General features: G+C 44.9%; 1 protein-coding gene across 1 annotated transcript in view; it reads right to left on the reverse strand.

The window, feature by feature from the left end:
* The window catches only part of Rab3GAP1 (RAB3 GTPase activating protein subunit 1), a 190,796-nt gene that overhangs the window by 143,603 nt on the left and 26,516 nt on the right, over positions 1–20,677 (reverse strand). The window contains exons 11-16 of the mRNA XM_077646206.1: positions 18,289–18,357; positions 18,118–18,191; positions 11,482–11,574; positions 8,625–8,815; positions 6,830–6,904; positions 5,742–5,914 (exon numbers count right to left, since the gene is read on the reverse strand). Coding sequence (XP_077502332.1) covers positions 5,742–5,914; positions 6,830–6,904; positions 8,625–8,815; positions 11,482–11,574; positions 18,118–18,191; positions 18,289–18,357 — 675 coding nt within the window. The remainder of the gene's footprint in view (positions 1–5,741; positions 5,915–6,829; positions 6,905–8,624; positions 8,816–11,481; positions 11,575–18,117; positions 18,192–18,288; positions 18,358–20,677) is intronic.

The following is a 20,677-nucleotide window of genomic DNA, read 5'->3' on the forward strand; positions in this document are numbered from 1 at the left end:
CAGAGCGCATAATAAGACTTTCCCGGAAACCATAGTAGGTATTGAATTTTCGCTTTCAAACCCGTGACGTCATGAAAATTCAGGTGTGCTGCCGTTTTCATGTACAGAAAGAGCACACGTGGTTGGCGTGGTAAGCACCCATCTTTTCTTCTATTAAACTGCAATTTGAACCAAAAATAAACCACTAATATCAACTTTGTCCAGAACAGTTGGAAGTCACTTATGCAATGACGAAATTTGCGTTCAAAGTCACTACGAGTAGCAACAGGACGATTTCAGTGCTTTTGTAAACCACACAAGTGATATACCCGTGCACCAATGGTTTTGAACTCGAACAAACAAACAGTACAACTGTTTCGCGGCATTACTTCTCTCGCAAAGAAGCATTGGCCGGACCCTTAAACGAAAAGTAAGGTCAACAACAGCAAAGACAATGCAAAATAAACACGGGCAGCGCAAACAATAAGAGCGCAAAAAGCTTTTCACTGAGGCCGCGTCATCGTATCGACATCCACGCTCATACACGGTCGCCAGGCTTGTATTGTGTGCGGGGACGGAGGAAAACGCGGAATACGGAATAGCCGGCTGAAGTGCTGAAGGGGAGGTGTGCCAAAGGTGTGTCAAAAGATGACTCACACTTATCTGTTCTGGCTAGGGGAAACCAACACTTCTTCTAACTACAAAGCTGTATACCCCACCCTACCATTGTAAATGAATTTTCGTAGAAAAGATGGGAGGGAGCTTAGGGGACTCAAACTGGAAAACGTTTTTTTTCTATGTGGCAGCTGAGCGGTGGGTTACTGAAAAAAGGTCCATTCTCTGACCACCACCCCTTAAGAGGGGTTAATTCTTTTGTGCTGTGGTCTCCCAGCTTTGGCAGCATATACACAGAAAGTTCTGGGCCCTACTTTTTGTTTGCAGAACTAATACTTTTGTGTCGTGGTCAAGGAGGTGCCGGGGTGGAATTTACACACCTGGAGGGGAAATAGAAGTTACCTCCTTCTTGTTGTACTTAAGTGCTGCCACCTATCAACACAAAAAATATAAATCTGAGTTGCCTCTTAGCTGGTGAGCCTTCTTAAGAAGTTTGCGGGGATAAGGTGGCCGAGGCTTGCAAAGGGCAAGGTTAATTGGAGGGATATAAGAGAGACCTTTGTCCTGCAGTGGGTGCAGTCAGGAGGATGATGATGTTGATGCAGACAGTATGTATATGCCAGTGTTTTAAAATTTTTTTTTTGTAAAACATGAAACATTTTAAAGTCACTTCTATTATTCAAAAGCGTGTTTAATTAGCTTGATTTTTGTCTGCATTAAAATTTTAAACCTGACAGCTCTTGAGCCAAAAATATTTAACGAAAAACCACAAAAACTGCCATTTTTCCCATTGCAGGTAAAGAGCTAATACTCATGACTAAGTCTTCCGAAAATTGCAAGCACTAACTACCATATAAACTCGTTAAGGGCCACATTTTATTTTAAAATTTCGGTGTGAATTTTGAAACTGTGGCCCATACATGAAGCAATGGTAATCTGTCCCGTTACTCATAAAGAAAGTGTGCATTCAGAAGAGTGGTGAACTGGGCAAGTTTGCACTACTGTTTCATTTCATAATAATATGCAATATGACAGGAACACACAGAAACGGATCTTAGACCTACCGTATTTTTTAGTGTATAAGTGGCAGTTTTTTCTTCATTCTTTTTCAGTATGTCTTATATAACTAGAGACTTCTATATGGCAAAAATGATGCACCAGTGTCTGGAATCTTTTGTCGAGCCCACTAACGATGTTTGAAAAGAAAATCAATGTGTAAAAGAGGAAAAACTGAGTTATCGTTATATTGTTATCTTATGGGCAAATTCACATAATCTCACTCCCACTGGATTGAATGTGGCGCAAGCATTCGCTTCACGCTGCCGCCGCATCCACTCCAGCCAGTCCAGCCATACTGAAAGCTCAGATTTTAACAGTAAGTACATCAGTTTGGTTTTGCGTGCATCACATGTTGTTCTTGGTCAACATGACAGCGCCTGCAACGCGAACAAGCTACTGCAGACTCTCATTAATTAAAATTTCAAGCGACCAGAGATTTTTGTTTGAATTATCTGGACCTTAGGGGTGACGTGGCTTAAGGAGGTGAATTTTTTTTTCCCCGTAAAGTGATGAAATTTAGCACGCTTATTGGGAAGTGCACTAAATGATTAAATACAAATTTTCACTCATATATCTTAAGTAATTTTGACGTTATGAACCTTTATGTGCTTCATTGCTATACCAAACTTGCAGAAAGCCTGGCGTCACAATAAAACATAGTATGGGCCTAGATAGAGTTGCTCTTAACTTCTAGCCAAAGGAATGGTTCATGCAGTGAGATTTTCCAAATATTTTTAACAACCTAGATTTTTTCTACACAGAACCTTCTACCCATGCTTGTATAAAGCACTGATTATCATCACATCAAAGTAATTGCAGAGTAAAAAGAAGTAAGGAATTCAGAAATGTGGGAATGCCACTGCATAATGAATTTATCAGGAAAATACAATGCAGCAAACGTCATAAAAATCCATCACGTCATTGTTGTACTACACAATTCTGCAAGCAGAGCAGTCAGGTGAAAAAACACTTTTAAGAAAGCTGGCGCTAAAGTTGCATGAGCAGTTCATGGTCGCTCATGGCAGTGGCTTTTTAGAAGCTGCTGCATTTTTAATGTTTTTGCATCTTTTTTTTACCATAGACACTCAGTTCTAACGGAAAGAGAACTCCAGTGGAACATGCTTTCCAGTGATATTAAACGTGTCGCAGGCAGCAGTAAGGAAGCAGAAGTATCACATTTAGAAATCTGACATTTTCGCGGAGATTTCATCAGTTTTCTTGCGACCCATTGTCACATCAGTTTTCTTGCGACCCATTGTCACAAAGACATTTTTTAGGGTCAGTTTGGGGCTGTTTCCAGTGGAAATTTTTTGGGGTGCATTTGAAAAGACCTCGCATATTCTGAATATGCTGTTTTATAAAACTTGAATTTTTACAAGATTTTCGCGATTTAGACACCACGTCCCCCCTTAATATGATCCAAGACTAAATGTGATTTGCTTTATGAACATCTGTGCATACAAATAGTATTTTACAACTATTTCATGATGATGATTATGGATTTTTATGGCGCAAGGGCAGCTATGGCCAAAGAGCGCCATGTCACAAGGTATTTTTTCTTTCTTTTTTTCTCAAGGTGGGGTCAAAGACCCATTTCCCAAGCATTTCACCCTAAATAAGCCGAGCACCAGACCAGGGGAAAGCTTGTACCCATTGTATCACCGGTGGGTACCCGGAGGCACTGGGGATCGAACCCCGCACCTCCCGCATACGAGGCGGATGCTCAACCACTTGGCCACCGCTGCGGTACAACTATTTCACTATGCAATTGCAGATAAATGCTTTAGCACAACATAAAATATGGGTGAAAGGCCCTGATGTCTTCACTCAACCAGCAGTCTCTAGCTGGTTGTGTGCTTGAATAAAAAGTATCAACAATGCACTGGTTTCCCAAAATCATAATACCACATTACTGAACCCCTCTATAGTAAAGTCATTCGGACCAGCAAAAATCTTGATGATGGCATGGTTCCGACGATGCTCTCCGACTACTTACTAAATACAAAGTAGAAGAAACACTCAGAAATACCTTCCATCCTGCTCTTTTGACCCTTTATGGGATAATTATTCATTTTCAGTTATCACATTTTATGTTATCATGTTTTCAATTTACGTCTTGTGGAAGTACTGCATTTGCATGAATAGAAGGCGGCTACGAATATAATGCCAGTTTGATTCCATGAAAAAAAAAAGCTTTGAGTGAACACTACACCGTTTTCTGCAGCATCAGCGTCATTTAAGAGGCAACAGTTAGAACCCTGCACGACATAGTCAAGCGTGGCAAAAACGACCATGGAGTGCCACCGCGACAGTGCTATGAGCGTTCGCCCTTTCCTTCCCTTCTCTACTCATCATTGCACTTTTACTAGCTTTCGTTTCTCAGTGAACTGTGCCGCGCCTTCTTTCTATGCTCATAACCAGCTTTATTTTTCTTGTATTTTTTGTGAGTGCCATGCACTTTGCCATTGCAAAGTTGGCTTCTCCTCGCACTCTTGAGCTTGGCGGTGAAACCATCTAAAAAAAACATCGTTTTACCGTCTTCGGTATACATTTGACTCTGAACACTGGCATCGTGATCCTCGACTTCCCACATGCCGCAATTTCATCATTCTGTGGGAAGTATGTCGCCACGGCCATGCTCTTTACTTAGCTTTTTCTTGTAAAAATATTTTTACTGTAAACGAAAAAAAAAAAAAGAATGCACAGTCGTCTATGGAATTTGCCCTTCACTATATCCAGAGTTTACTGTAGTAGGGTGTACTGTAATTGGGACTTCAAGGGAATAGAAAGAGGTCCGAATTATCCGAAGGTCAAAAAACCTGTTAGAAAACAATTTCGTACTACAACAAACTTTACTGATAAAAAAATAAACAATGGTCGTCTGCTCTTTAGAGAAAACTGCGCAACGATGACAGTATTTCACAATTCCGTCATGAAATACTGCATGCCCACTGTCGGCAATATTAAAGCAGAACTGCTCCAAAATAGTAAGGCCTTCCGTGGCCTCCATAACAGATGCGGCACAGTAACGGTGGAGTCTGCACACATAGAGCTGCTCATGATGACCGCGCATTTTCCACACACATGAACACGCAGAGGGAAGCGAGGGAACACATGTACATTTGCGCCGGAACAGCGAGGCGCCTCAAAAGAAAAAGCCGGAACAGCGAGGCGCCTCAAAAGAAAAAAAGACCAGCGATGCGCCAATCAGCATCCGAATCAGCGCGCAGCTGGTCTTCCAGAAAATGGAATTATGCGGCAACGGGGCGACTCCGATCGACATGGGCCCATTAGGACCACATCCGAGTTAACCAGTTGGTCAGGCCGAATTTTCAGCCCATGCGACGCTGCAAACCTGACGTATCTGAGCCACCACTCTTTTGCGGCCAGGAGTGAAATTAAGAAAATCCTTGGTACGAATTAAGCGGCTTTAAAATGCATTGAAAATTTAGCCAGCCAACAAAAATTTTAAAATCTGTTTGAATCAACCAACAATTCAAATTACCTGGGTTTGAATTATCACGAGTCTGCTGTACAATGAAAAAAACGAAGTTGCATACCACTGAATATGCATTAGGGAATGGAAACCGGAGGCAGCAGGGAGGCAGTTCAACATGGGGAAAAAATTATCAGGAACTGCTATAAAGCCACATGAGCGCTCCAACCGATGAAGCCTATAAAAAAGGCAGGTTCTGGGAAGAAGGCGTGCCGGCTAAGGCTCGAGAATCGTCTGTGCATGGCAGCTGTCGCAAGTGCGTGTTTTCATTGCACTGTCTGACAAAGGGACCTCCATTGTGTTTTTATAGCGCTGACCGAATGAACAAGTGTACTTATACACTGGTCCTACAGTGTGATTTTTTTTTTTTTTAAACTGCAGTTTATAGGGGGGAGGGGTATAACTTACACACAGGTGCAGCTATAGAGCAAAAAATACACTACATATAGTATCTTGTAGGCAATTAACTACTACTTTATAGATGCAAGTGGCCACAGATGTGGTGAGCAGTAAAGCATGGGCACTACTAAAGGTATTTATTTCATTCCAGTATGTTACAATGAATGGCAACAAAATTTAAAAAGGAACTCACCTTGGAAGAGCAAGGTTGTTATCCCAGTAGTAGCGCATCTCAGCAATAACTTTCACCCAGAGCTGAGCAAGGGCTTCGATGCCACCGCAAGCGTGGTACACATGTGCTGCAGCAAGGGCCAGGCGCCAAAGTAAGCTGTTTGGATGCGTTGTCTTCAATGAATTCAGGCTCTCCTGAAGATAAAGGGAAGTTCAGAGCCATCTAGCTTCAGTTGGGCAAGGTTAGCTGCTTGTTACTAATTAACCAAACAAGATTCGTCTTTGCAAACAACTAAATTTACTAACACACAAGGCAGTCCTCTGAAATCACAGTGAGCAACTTAGGAGCTTGAACACCATTCAGAAGAGAAAAGAAACTTTTTGAGACATTCCTGGTTCATACGATTTCACAGTTCATATGCTCAAAACAGCGAGCAATAAAAATGTCTCATGAGTTGCGCTGTTTTCCTTTTGGTTAATACATTCCCACATGATGAAATTTCTTGCTAAGCGTATTGACAATTTCATCAAGTTCTGGCTGTATAATGTCTCCACTGGCCAACAGAAGGTGTGCTAACACTTAGCACACGAGTGGGCCGAGCCAGGGGGCATGCAGCATAAGCAGCAACAGTCAGTGATAGTCAGCTGACATGAAGACAAGAAAATGGTGCTAGTAACTTGCAGAGTGCCTGCTCCTGAAAGCAATGACAGTGACAATAAAGAGGCCCCATCCACTTTCGACCTTGACATCGCCCGAGTAGTGTATACATTGAGAAGTTTGTTTCACTTTGTGAATAGAAGTCTACAAGCATTCAAAAACATCTTCAGTTCTTATTCCAACAGGCACTGACCAGTGTTTTCAGCAAATCAAGTGCCTCTCTAGGTCATCCTTATCACATACTTAAAAACCTTAGCGGTTCTGAATGATATGTTTTCCTGGATAGCTTGCCTTTTTCTGACATTTTTAAAATGTACCTATGAGGTTCTACTGTTATATGAAATAAAAATACCGAGACATTTTTTATAAGAAACTTTTCAAAGTAGTGTGTGACGGGTGCTTATCCAGAACTTGGATAGGATCCAACCTTGACAAAAAATCAATAGCACTACCTTGAGTTCAAGAAGCTTTGTACTTGTGTGTGTCTCAGAAGGCGACTCCATCTCGGAACATTCAGCAGGCATGTTCTGAGAAAAGAAAAAATATATATTTATGTGGGGATGCATATTGATTGTCAAAATATATCAGTAGTAAAACACATACTTCATAGTCAATAAGTGAACAATAACATGAACAACCAAGCAGGTAATCAATAATTACACCATGAGAAAAAAATGTACTAAAGCCATTACATCACAATCAAATCAAAAAGCTTTCAGATCAATGTGTATGCCTGATGGGTTAATAAATATTTCTTCCAGAGATTAAGACAGATAAATTGCATTGGTAAGAATACATATGCCAAGAGAAGGAAGATTTTTTTCCAGCAGACTTGTGATCATAAATTTATGAGGAAAGGTATGGTGCTGCAGCTGAAAATGAAAGGCCTAGCAGCACCAACATTCTTCATTTAAAATTTCTGCTGGCATGACAAAAAAAATGCTACGAGATAAAACATGCGACATGACTTTGGATAGGTTCAAGGAGAAGGGTGAGAATGAATTGATCAAAGTCTACTATGACATGTATAACTTTCTAACTTAGAACAAGAGCATTGCAAGTTTGTTTTGGGGCATTAAAAAAAACAGGCTGAAGTAAAAAACACACAACATAAGTCAGCAAGCAAGCATAGTGTGGCTGCTATTGGTCACACATGCTATTATACTTGTAGTCACGCTATTAGAACATATTATCAGGGCTAAAATACTTTAGGCGTTTCATAGATGACAAGAGATTGTTTTCAAAAAACGTAAGTGCTGCTGCTATTACCATGCTCAAACAGTTCATGCATCATCATATTAGCAGCACGAGTTACTAACTATGCCAGTTACACACTACTATGGCTATCCTGAAGGCTGCAGAGATCAGTACAACTGTAAAATCTGCCACAGACCACACATTCATCTGTACATACTTGAACTATACAAGTGGTACAGTAAAAAAAAGCATTAATACAAAAAAAACAGCTATTACACTTAGGAGATCTCTACTGCTAGAGGATCAGAGTTAAGTACAGTTGCCCAAACGTGTACTAAACAAAAAAAAACATTTTTGATATAACTATCTGAGTGTGAAAGAATAGTGGTTACACTTTAACATAGGATAGCTTCTTAATTTTCAGGTTGCCAGTGAACAACTGCACATTACACTCAACAGCAAAAGTTTATAGGACACAGGTGTGCACACACACAAAAAAATACATTTAGCAACCTTCAGATATGAGAGGGCATGCATCCACTTTCAGCTGGTATCAATACCGGGAGATTGGGTCACAAGGCAGCTCTGAATAAATTTGTTCTCAAGCACATGCATCCCATATACTCTGGCCATGGACTTTACATCCTGTATTGACAGAACCCATGTAAATGCACATTTTAATTTCCCTGCGACTATGCTTATGAATGCTTAAAGTCAATGGCAACAGCTGTGCAAAAGTTTCTGCTAAAAGAACAATCTCCAGCACACTTCTCTAAGTTGTGTGCTGGTTCCTCTACCTACCTCGAGAACATGAAAGCTGCATCAAGCTATGCTGAAACAGGTCCACACAAAAGCAATCAGCTCTTCCGAAAGCAAAATGACGAGGTTACCTTAGCATGCAAGAGCCATGCAGCATGGATGGCAAATTTGACAGCCTAGTTTGCTGCTCCAAATAAGCAAAATGCACCAATGAATATATAACACTAAGTATAGTTTGTGTTCATGCTCACTGGCTGACCATTAGAAGCAATGAATATACTGCCCCACTACCTTTTCTTGAGGGCTGGCATCTGATGACAGAAAAATGTAGCCTAGAACTTCAATAAGGAGTTCCTGGTTTCGTAGCAGCATGTTGCGCGGGCTCTCTGAAGAAACCTCTGGTTGGGGCAACTGAGGTAGCCGAAAAGGCAATGCATTGGGCTGGGCCAATCTGTCCAATGCATCAAGAATTTCGGCCTTGGCTGGAAAAATGACACAGATGTAAATTCTTACTCCAGAATTAAAACACTACTTGAAAGGTTGAATAGAATATCCAGTATCTAGAATCACAAAGCAGACAGGATTGTTGCAAAAATATAGACACCACCATCTGCCCAATACTCGAGAATGCACTGCGACTGATCTATGCGGTCAAACCGACTCCTTTGCTAAATACTGCAATTTGAAGAAGTTTAGTATAATATTTCATCGTTATTGGCACCAAAAGTTAGCAGGATGACAGATCTGCAAAGCATGAGATTTGCTGCACATTCTGGGCAGGCTTTTTGGAATTGATGAATATACACTGTGGGCCACACATACAGATGCAGTGCGGGCCATTCAATTCCAAGATCATAACTTAGGATGCACAAAAATTTAAATTTTTCATGAATCCAGCAGCCCAGAGAGTTTGGTGCAAGGAGTATTTCCATACCTCCCTTCATAACACTCCCAATGAGTATCGTGAACAGCACACTGCTACTGACAACAGTTTTAAAAACTATTTTAGCAATCTGTGAACTATACCAACCTTTTAGATGCTGGCTAAAACACTGAAGTGGCAGTGTGGAAGTTCTCAAACATCACAAGCAGCATCTAACTAATGAATTTCCAAACAAGTAGCTCTGGTGTATTCCCCTTTATTCAGCAAAAAAGAAAGCTTGAGAGATGTAAAAAGATACCAAGTAACAGAACAACCAGTACATCCAATTATGTTGTGAGATGACAGACCACTGAACCATGATGTGAGAAAAAGAGGCCTCTTGCATTTTCTGTGCTGCCCAGGATAGGTTTTTGCATTGGTGTTGGCTCCGAGACAAGCTAGTAGCTTAGCAATGACTAAGGCCCCTAAATTTTCACAACGAAAAATTTTAAATTCTGCAAACTGAGAACAAAAATTCCGCGCAATTCTGTAGGAGACATAAAAAATGCTTCAAAATGTACCTCGCGTTATATTCGGAACCAAGGTATGAATGTAGTGTGAATATTTTTTTTCCCCCCAGTTTTTCAAGGCAGCTAAAGCGACCTTCACCACCAGGCAAGAAAACCACAAGGAAAAGCCAGATTTTTTTCGGCCCTGCAGGCAAAATACGCTGACATGCAAATGTGAAGGAGAAAATGGCTATGGGTTATTGTGTTGTGTTGCGTTTAATAGAATATAGGCAGCTAAGGCCATCATGCGCCAAGCACAAGGTATATGGCTATGGATACAAGATGGCTATGGATACAGAAAGAAGGTGGTAGGGGTCATGAGAAAAGAAAAGAACTGAAGGGGCTGGGTGAAGCATGGAAAGCAAATAAGGGCAAATGGGCACAGGACTGGGCAGCTCAAAACACTGAATAGTGGCAGGACGACGGTGACAGCGGCTGCTGCTGCATGAGAAGCTGCATGCATTTCAGTACTGGAAGCTTGGCTCCACTCGATTGTGGCGCACGCATCTGAAGCATTACCTAAAACGCATCTGAAGGTGGCCTAAAACATGAAGGGAAACCCAGAACAGGAAAAAGAGGGGCAGAGGGAGGGGGCGAAATGATCGTAGCTTTTAAATCCTACCAACATCACAGGGATTAAAAGGAAACGCTGGGAAGCAGCCTTTGCTCCGTTAGTCGCCCCTGCCTTGCCTGTGAATTGTGCACAGTCTGCAACACCCTTGTGTAGAGCGCTTGGGCGGTGCACTTCCGTGCAAACAAATCCCCATCTTGTCGCAGCCGCTAGGTTCCAGGGGCAACAATTGCGTGGAAGTAGTGCCAAATAGACCCACAAACAAAGCAGACACGACCACTTTGCCCAGAAATAAGGGGTGCTCTGCAATTTCAGTTTTTGTTACCAAGTATACGCACTGCTTGAGTGCTCTACACAAGGGTGACGTGGACTGTACATGGAACAACACCACTGTCAAAATGAGGGGCTGTGGGCACTCTGGCAAAGCAGCAATTGCAAGCAAGCTGCTTCAGCTTTGTACGTGGAAGGCGTGGTTCTGACTGGTAGTACCAAATTTTGTCACTCGACAAATGAAATGCGATTTCTGATCTTTCTGCCTTAGATTTTTAAGAACAATTTTCGTTTGCATGCTCTCATTTCAATAATTATTTTTGCACTGGTGTCTGGAAGGCATGAGGAATCTCTAAGAGGAATACTGGCAGCGAATAAAACATCACAGTGCCCCTTTAAACTCTTCCAGTCCAACCATTTTTCACCACTATTACTGTACTGTCAAGCTACCTGTCATAAAAAGTATGTTGGATGAAAAGCTTGCTTTCATGCAATGGAACACAGATTAAACTACACAACAAAACCAGTTATATATATTTTGCTCGAATGGTCATTACACGATAGCCAGCCTTAAAAAAGTTTCAGTCATTGTGCAACACAGACATCCATTTCAGGAATATGAAAAACAAGTTCCACGGGTAACTTACTGCTTATTAGGTAAATAAGATAATGTGTACATAAAATTTATGCGGAGTATGTAATCTGTAAATAACCAAATGACCTGAAGTAATATAGTACAAGCATCTGTGTTGACCTCTTTTGAAAACTCGTGAACATGAGCAACATGCAAAAGCAGAAAACTGTCAAATGGGCCTCAATGTGAATTAAAAACAGCGGTTGCAGCAGTAACAAAAACACCAGAAAAATATTCAATACCAGAGAGGTCTTCTGTTTGAACCATATTCTTGAGCACATCATCCAGAGAATTGGTCATCTGGCAAACCACGAAGAAGTTTCTCAGGTACTCTTCTGGAAAAGCAAAGCAAGAAAATTCATAAGCTTAATCATGAACAAGTGATTACATTCAAAACTGAATGTATAGAACTCAGCTAGTTCAATTAACCTTTATATTGAAAAATTTCTGAGCATCGTAAAACTACAACGTCAATGTATAGGAAAATGTATGGCTACATTGTAAAAAAAATTGCCCATCACATCCGAAAGATCAAAATTTGGACAACACCGCACGACTCAAGAAGCTGGCTTTGCCTCAAGACATCTCTTAGGGTTAGCTTTGTTACAGATCCGAGCGAACTTCGGACAACTCCAGTCAACTCAAAAAGTTGACTTTCATTCAGCACATCTCTAGAGGTTAGCTTTCCTGCATGAACCTGCAGGTGCTACTGGTGCTATGTAGTGCGCACAGACCAAAGATGACGGATTTTCCATGATGCAGAATAGTCGAACGCTGATATATTGAATTCGAAGGGCATCACAAAATAGTTCAATAAAACGATAATTCGATACATAAAAATGGCAATAGACGGAAGAGAGAATGCACTGCACCCACGCTAGTGACACGCGTCATACAGTGACGTACAACAGCGTGCTGGCAGTGCACTGCTCGCTAGACATTGCTAGGCCTATTGGTAGTGAGATCAAGCAGAGTCACCATTTTGTGGCACAGTGGCTCCTTAGTGTGGACGCCCACTTGCGTCATCTGCTAGCCAGAAGTGTATACGTGTGCGCATACGGCACATAATTGTCCATATCAAGTATGTCATGCTGGATCATGACATCCTCCGTCGGTCTTTGGCACTCTGAGTTTTTTGCCATGTGGCGTCTTAAACACAGTAACGATGGCATTAGGTGCAGTGTCAAAGCAAAATGAAGAGGTCACTGCCATCCATAAATGCAGTCGCCTAGCGATTGTAGATTCGCATCAAGTATGTTTGCGATTCGACAGGTACTGACACGAGCCAGCTTGAAAACTGCTGCCAAGCAGAAAGCACTTTGAACGGGCTAGGTTGTGCCCTCTAACTGCATGGTAAAGTTGTTTGACCATTTTCTTCTAGCTACGTTAATCGGTTCTGAAAGGCACATGTAAGCAGTTTATATATTCTTTATTGCTGTTAAACATGAAGGCTACTGCACATCCGTCACATCACAGCAGTGAGTGAATTTTGCTTCGGGGAACTGCGGAAACATTTGAGGATTCACACCATGCCTAGCACTTGAATGTAACTGCAAAAATTACCCGGTGAAGATAAAGGTACATAGTTATCAGCCAAGTTTGGTTTGGTTTGGTTTATGGGGGTTTAACGTCCCAAAGCGACAGGCTATGAGGAACGCTGTAGTGAGGGGCTCCGGGAATTTCGACCACCTGGGGTTCTTCAACGTGCACTGACATCGCACAGTACACGGGACTCTAGAATTTCGCCTCCATTGAAATTTAACCGCCGTGGCCGAGATCGAACCCACGTCTTTCGGTCCAGCAGCTGAGCGCCATAACCACTCAGCCACCGCGGCGGCCTCAGTTATCAGCCAAGTAGCAATGGTATTTCGCTAAGTGCGAGTGTTCATTCTAGTGGCTGGAGCATGCATGTTCTCGCGCCGCGCTCGGCTCGCAGGCCATAGCACGCGGCGCAGGACAAGAAAGAGGAAGTTGGGCTAGGCCACCGCAGCGCGAAAAGCGCAAATAAACAGTTCGAACCTCAACGCTGTCGGAACTGGTTCTTCCTCGCCTTAGCCCGGACAGATTTGGCGACCCGGCTTCGAACATGCAACCCCATCATCCTACATGGATTCCCCTGGGTCTTCCGCCCTTCCTACCGGCGGCGACCCGTCCCAGAAAGCTCAGCCTCTCGGTGCTTCGGTGGCCGCGTTCCAGATAGTCAGCCTGCCGCCATTTTGACCCAATAGGCCCTGTGCCTGGCTCCTGCAAGTTGAGGCGCATTTCCAGCTGCGACGTATCACCAGCCAGGAGACCAAGTTCCTCCACCTCATGTCGTGCTTGCCCCCTGACATTGCTGAGGACTTAGTGGACGTCATCAGCTCGCCGGACTCGGCTCGACCCTTCGACACGTTGAAGGCTTCTATCATCGACCGCAAGTCAGCGTCCGAGCGCAGCAAACTCCAGCAGCTCTTCAGCTCTACAGAGCTTGGTGACAGCCGCCCTTCACAGCTCCTCCATCACATGCGCCAGCTTCCGGGAGACTACGCTGCTCAGCACGACCCATTTCTGCGTGAGTTGTTCCTTCAGCATCTTCCCCAACACGTGGTCTCCATCCTTGCAGCTGCGGGTGATGTTTCATTAGACAAGCCAACTGAACTCGCTGAACGTGTTGCGGACTACTCACGGCTCCCCAACATCAGCTCTGTGACCAGTCCGCCTCCAACTACTGCCGCAGACTCCCAGCTTGCCAGCATCGAATGTCGACTTGATGCTCTTGCCAGGCGGCTCGATGTCCTCGCGCCTTTGCCATGCCGTTCTCCGCCGAGGTTCAGGCCACGCCACCGCTCCCCGGAATCCCAACCATCCGACGCGCAGCCAGCCACCTCGCCCTCGGCTGTCTGCTGGTACCACCGAATTTTCGGCAGCTCTGCCCGCAAGTGCACACACCCATGCTCCTGGTCGGGAAACGCTGCGACCAGCCAGTGACGTGGCAAGTGGTGCTGGTGGACGGACATGACACCTCTTTTACGTCTCGGACAAGATTACTGGCACTCGTTTCCTGGTCGACACAGGAGCACAAGTCAGTGTCATAGCGGCCTCTTGGGCAGATCGCTGTCGCAAAACGAGCAGACCTCCGCGCTCGAAGCGATCAACAACTCCCCCATTCGCACGTACGGCCAATGGTCCCTGATGCTTAACCTCGGATTGCGCCGCACATTTCGCTGGATCTTCATTGTCGCTGACGCCTCACAAGTTGTTCTCGGCGCGGACTTCCTCGCTTTCTTCAACCTAGCCGTCAACATGCAAGCTCATCGCCTTATAGATCTCAGCACGCACCTCTTCGTCAACGGCGTACTCTCCACCACTGCGGCGACAGGGCTTCGCGCTCTCGTCCCTGTTTCACCAAATTCGAAATTTCTGGCTGATTTTCCCAACCTCACAATGCCGCATACCAGAGAGTCACCGGTGAAGCACTCGATCACTCACTACATTGTGACTTTGGGACCTCCGGTGTTTGCTCGCCCTCGGCGTTTGTCAGGAGAACGCCTCACTATAGCTCGCCGCGAGTTCCAACATATGCTGGAACTCGGCATAGTACGCCCTTCCTCCAGCAACTAGGCATCGCCACTTCACATGGTGCCAAAGAAAGATCCGGGTGACTGGAGACCATGTGGAGATCTCCGCGCCCTCAACGCTCACACTTTACCAGACCGCTATCCACTTCCTCACATACAGGAGTTCACATCAAATCTGGCTGGGTGCACGATTTTTTTTAAAATTGACTTAGTGAAGGCTTATCATCAAATTCCTGTGGAACCGGCTGATATTCCGAAGACAGCCATTACCATACTGTTCAGCCTCTTTGAGTATGTGCGGATGCCTTTTGGCTTGAGCAACGTCGCACAGACTTTTCGGCGAGCTATCGAGGACACGCGAGGCCTCGATTTCGTGTTTGCTTACATCGATGATCTCCTCGTAGCAAGTTCATCCGGTATTGAGCATGAAGCTCATCTGCACGCCCTCTTCCACCGACTGGATGAATATGGACTCGTTATCAACCCGAACAAGTGCCTCTTTGGCGTAGCTACAATTGAGTTCCTCGGCCACCTTGCCACTCCACAGGGCATTCGGCCTCTCGACAGCAAAGTCAAGGCCATTTAAGATTTTCCCGCCTCCACGTCACTCAAAAAGCTCAGAGAATTCTTGGGCCTTCTGAACTTACATCGCCGCTTTCTCCCGAAGTGCGCCTCTTTCCTGAAGCCCCTGACCGACCTTTTGGCTACAAAAAAAGATTCTGCTGCGCCACTGGAGTGGACTGATGACGCTGCCGCTGCATCTGCTGCTGCCAAGAAGGCGCTCGCAGATGCCACTTTGCTCATACATCCAGTTCCTGATGCTCCAATGCGTCTCGTCACCGACGCCTCGAGCATTGCCGTCGGCGCAGTTCTCGAGCAGCACATCTTTAGTTGGCAGCCCCTCTGTTTTTTCTCCCAAAAGCTGAAGCCACCTGAGACTAAATACAGCACCTCTGGTCGAGAATCACTCGCTGTGTACCTTGACTTCAAGAACTTTCGTCACTTCCTAATGAATCAGGACTTTCACGTCATCATGGACCACAATCCCTTGACGTTTGCCTTCCAAAGGAACCACAGCACCTACACTGCACGCGAGAAGCGCCAACTATCTCAGAGTTTACAGTGGATCTCAGCCACGTCCATGGCCTGGAGAATGCTGCTGCTGATGCGCTTTCCCGTGTTAGTGCCATGGCATCCTAATCACCAGTGGACATGGAGGAGCTTGCGGCTGCACAGCACAATGATCCAGAGCCGCAACGTCTTCGCTCCTCATCTACATCCCTGTCCTTCGGCGAATGCCCACTGCCGTTTTCCTCACGGTTCATTACGTGGGAGACATCCACTGGCGTCTCGCGCCCCTACATACCTTTGGCTTTCCGTCGCACAATTTTTGAAAAACTGCACCGCCTGAGCCCCCCTGGTATTCGTGCTACGCAGAAGCTGATCACATCTCGTTTCCTTTGGCCACGCATCAATGCCGACGTCCGCCGCTGGGCATGAACCTGCCTTCACTGCCAGCGCGTCAAAGTTCACCGGCATACCGTCACACCTGTCTCTCCTTTTCGGCCGACTGATGCACGGTTTTCCCACGTTCACATAGACATTGTTGGACCACTCCCGTGATCACGTGGGGCCTCTGATCTGCTTCCCTGTGTGGACCGTTTCACTTGCTGGCCCGAGGTGTTGCCCATTGCTGACACTACAGCCGAAACCGTTGCTTTGGCCTTCATGGCCGGCTGGGTCTCTCGTTTCAGCTGCCTGCCTGCCGTCACCAGCGACCGCGGCCGCAAGTTTCAATCGGCCCTGTTTACTGCTCTTGCCAATATTCTGGGCATTCGCCACACGCATACAACCGCCTATCATCCTTCAGCCAATGGCATGGTGCATCGACAACTGAAGGCTGCCCTTACCACTTATCAGCCGAGGGAACGCTGGTCCGACCACCTTCCCCTCGTCCTCTTGGGTATTCGCTCGGCACTGAAGGCTGGCCTCGCCAGCTCTTCTGCTGAGCTAGTCTACGGCGTTCCCCTGAATCTCGCTGGGGAATTCCTCTCTCCTTCCTCCCCTCCGTTAATCCGTGACGTTTCCACCTACATCCGAGACCTACACAACACATTTTGCCACATTACTCCTGTCACCTCTGCAGCCCATCACCCTCAGTCCGTGTTTGTCAGCCAGGACCTGGCCTCCTGCACCCATGTCTTCATCCGCCATGACCACGTCCATCCAACCCTCACGCTGACCTACAATGGACCGTACCGCATCCTCTATCGTGCGCAGAAGACCTTCACGTTAGACGTCAACGGCCGTGAAGACGTCGTGGTTGCTGACCGCCTCAAACCAGCCTACGTTGCCACTCCTACGCCCGTTGGCCCTACACTCGCTCTCGCTTCGACTGCACCACCATTGTGCGCAGCTTCCTCCAAGCACATCTGCTGCGTGAATCCTGTGGCTTCGATCTACGGGGGAACCCTGTAGCGACCCTCGCGCCGCGCTCTGCTCACAGGCCATGGCACGCGGCGCCAGACAAGAAAGAGGAAGTTGGGCTAAGCCACCGTAGCGTGAGCAGCGCAAATAAACAGTTCGAACCTCAACGCTGTCGGAGCTGGTTCTTCCTCGCCTTAGACCCGACATTCTCTTGCGCTTATAGGCTTTTCAATGTCTGTTTTATCCGAAAGCGCAGAAATTAATTTTTTTCTGTTAACTCCCACCTCACTAAATTTTGTCTATGACTGTACGAATAAACCAAGCATGCTCATTCTCAAACTCGGTTTAATGAATATACGAAACCAAATCATCTAATTAGCTCCACCATCCTTCAGACAACCGACGTAGTAACACATTCATATTATTCGATGAAGGCGACACACAAAAAACTCTTCTGTATGTGCAATGTCAGTACACAAACAATAAAACACCAGGTGGTTGAAATTAATCCAGAGCCCTCCACTACAGCGTCTCTCATAGCCAGTGTCCAACTTTGGGACGTTAAAACCAACATACCACACCAAACATCAATGTTATTTTGCCCATCAATTTTCAGTGTAGTGAGAGTCAGATGTTTATTCACTCCTAATCAACCAGGAAACCATAAAAGAAAACATGAGGTTTAAAAACTTGAATTTCAAATACTTCATTTCTAGGTAAACTATATGGTTAAGCATCGACCCAAACTGCTTGACAAAATTAATCGATTTTGTGCTGCACATGCATGCCCACGTTTTCCTGCATGTACATGCCGACTAACTCTCATTCGCATAGTAAGCGGTTATATGCTTTCGGTTCTTTCAAAACCCCAATTTATAAAGATATGGCACTTGCCCATGAGACATTCTGGGTTATCTTTCCATCGCATACGAATTGACCACTTTGGAGCATTCTCAGGACGCAGATCACTGCAATGCAAAAAAAAAGAAGCAAAATAACCCCAGTAAGCAACACGTTATTACAAACAATTCAAAAATAGTATAATTACGGATTTTAAGTACTTACCTATAGACATCATTGTCTACAACCACATCCTCTGGAATTGAGGGCCAGGTAACAGAGAGCTGCATCTCACTAAATGTTAAAAAAAAATGTTCCCATTAAGACAGAACCTCACCAGAGCATTGGCAAATATTGGGGAAAGGATTTCTTGTGCACTGATGAATGCCTGAGTTCAGTAGTTGAACTTGACACAAGGTGGCATTTCTAGGTTTTGCATCCTCATATCACAATTTCTACAAACATTGTTAACACAAATACAACAGTAGAATAGAATGATTGTTCCAGGAGCTCTAAAGTGTGGTGGGCATTTGAAAGGAGAAGCTTTTGTACAGGGTGTTCCGTATTTATCTGTCCGCGATGTATTAGTGCTCAACTACAGACCACAAGGTAGCTTAAGATAGTGTTTTTTTGTAAGGAATTTGCCATTGGAACTTTTCTGGATTGTCCGGAATCTGCAAATAACTGCAGTTGTCTGCGCGCAGTTTTCGTCGGCGCGAGCAGAGCAGCAGATTTGACAGGCTGCGCCATCTGGGGTACTGCGAGACCTGCCCCAGCTCCAAGCAGGCACATTGGTTGCCTCACAGTTCGCCAGATGGTGCAGCCTCTCAACGTGGCTAGTCCGCTCGTCTTGACAAAATTCTGCGCGCTGATGACTACAGTTTTTCGCCGATTCCAGGCAATCCAGGCAAGTTCTGATGTTAAATTATTTACCAGAAAACGCAGACTATCATAAGCAACACTGCGGTCTGTGATCGAGGCCAACTAGTCCAGTTTGTGCAGGAGAAAATTTTACAGTCCGGGCAGATAAATACGGCACACCCTGTACAATTACTTCTATTGCAGAGACCACAACTGTAATGCAGCAATGAAGTTAGAAAACTCTGAAGCAGAGGTCTAAAATTGCATATGACACAAACACAGCCCCAAGTGATATACTATTGCAATGCGCCAAGCAAAAGCTTGCATGGTACAGCAAAGCGCAAAAACGTCCTTTCCTTTCCTTATGCAGGCTTTGCGAGATGCTTTACCAAGAAAATGACCAGTCACAAATCCAAAACAGCAACTCCAGAAAATTACAAGCTTCAATAGTTTTCCAGGAACTGAGCTAGCCAGCATTACTTAAGGACTGTGGTGTGCAACCCAGACTGAACACATTAGGCTTTCGGAATTATGACTATGCACATCCACATTCATACATGACCTGTGAGATGAGTTGTGGTTCAAGCTCACATCCCAATGCTGTGCACAGCCAGCAATTCCTAAACCACAGTGCCCGAAGTATTTCAGGTGGTATGATGACGGCTTCGGAGGTTCCAAACTTCAGTTGGTACTCTCTTTAACCCCCTTGAAATGGCATTACTGTGACCACCGCTGCCCACACCAGAACCAGAGACTGTTCCACACTGTTTACATAATGTGATGCTATATATTCTGGCTCTGCAAAGCTAACTAAATGTGCTAGGCCAATAATGCTACGTGTTTATGACATTTTTATCATCATTCAACATCTGGGTTGCATGCCAAGCTACAACAGGTGCTTATTTTTAGAACGAAATTGCTCTTGATTGCAATGTTTCCAATCAGTCCACCTTTAGCCACAATGCACAGGCCCCATCATGGCAGCACGTGGTAAGTGAGCATAATAGCTGTCTATTCTACCATTCCCCCAATGCATTACCCCTCCCACTTCCCAATTTCTACAACACATGAGAAAGAGGCAAGGCAAAAGCTCTGCGCACAAGCAGCCATTCCTAAATAATGACAGCTGCACAGTGGTGGGCTCCATCGCATTGCCTGTGTTAGCAGCAAACACAGCTTGCAAACTAAGCCCACTTTAAACAACAAACTACTGGCACCGGGGAATTGAAACCACACAGCTGAGGCAGCAGCGATGGCAAGCAATGCTACAAAAGCTTTTATGGTTTTTATGGTTTATGGGGTTTAGCATCCCAAAGTGGTTCGGGCTATGAGCGACGTCGTAGTGAAGGGCTCCAGGAATTTCGACCACCTGGGGTTCTTTAACGCGCACTGGCATCGCACAATACACGGGCCTCCAGCATTTCACCTCCATCGAAACATGACCGCCGTGGCTGGGATCGAATCCGCGTCTTTCGGGTCAGCAGCTGAGCATCATAACCACTGAGCCACAGGCATAAACTAGCGAGGCACTTGGGCTAGTTCAGGAACCATAATTAAAGGCACAGTGAGGAGAAAAGAAATTATGGGCAAGAGCATGGATTACATGACAAATCCCGACTGACAACAAACATTTATTTCCCACACAAAGAAAGATGAAAGGGAAGACAGGAAGCAAAGATAAAGCAAACAAACAGAAAGAAACCAAACAAAAACACCAAACTGAAAGAACGGATCAAAAAAGAATGGTTCATGC

Source organism: Amblyomma americanum, chromosome 1, assembly GCF_052857255.1.
Source record: "Amblyomma americanum isolate KBUSLIRL-KWMA chromosome 1, ASM5285725v1, whole genome shotgun sequence".
NCBI lineage: Eukaryota > Metazoa > Arthropoda > Arachnida > Ixodida > Ixodidae > Amblyomma > Amblyomma americanum.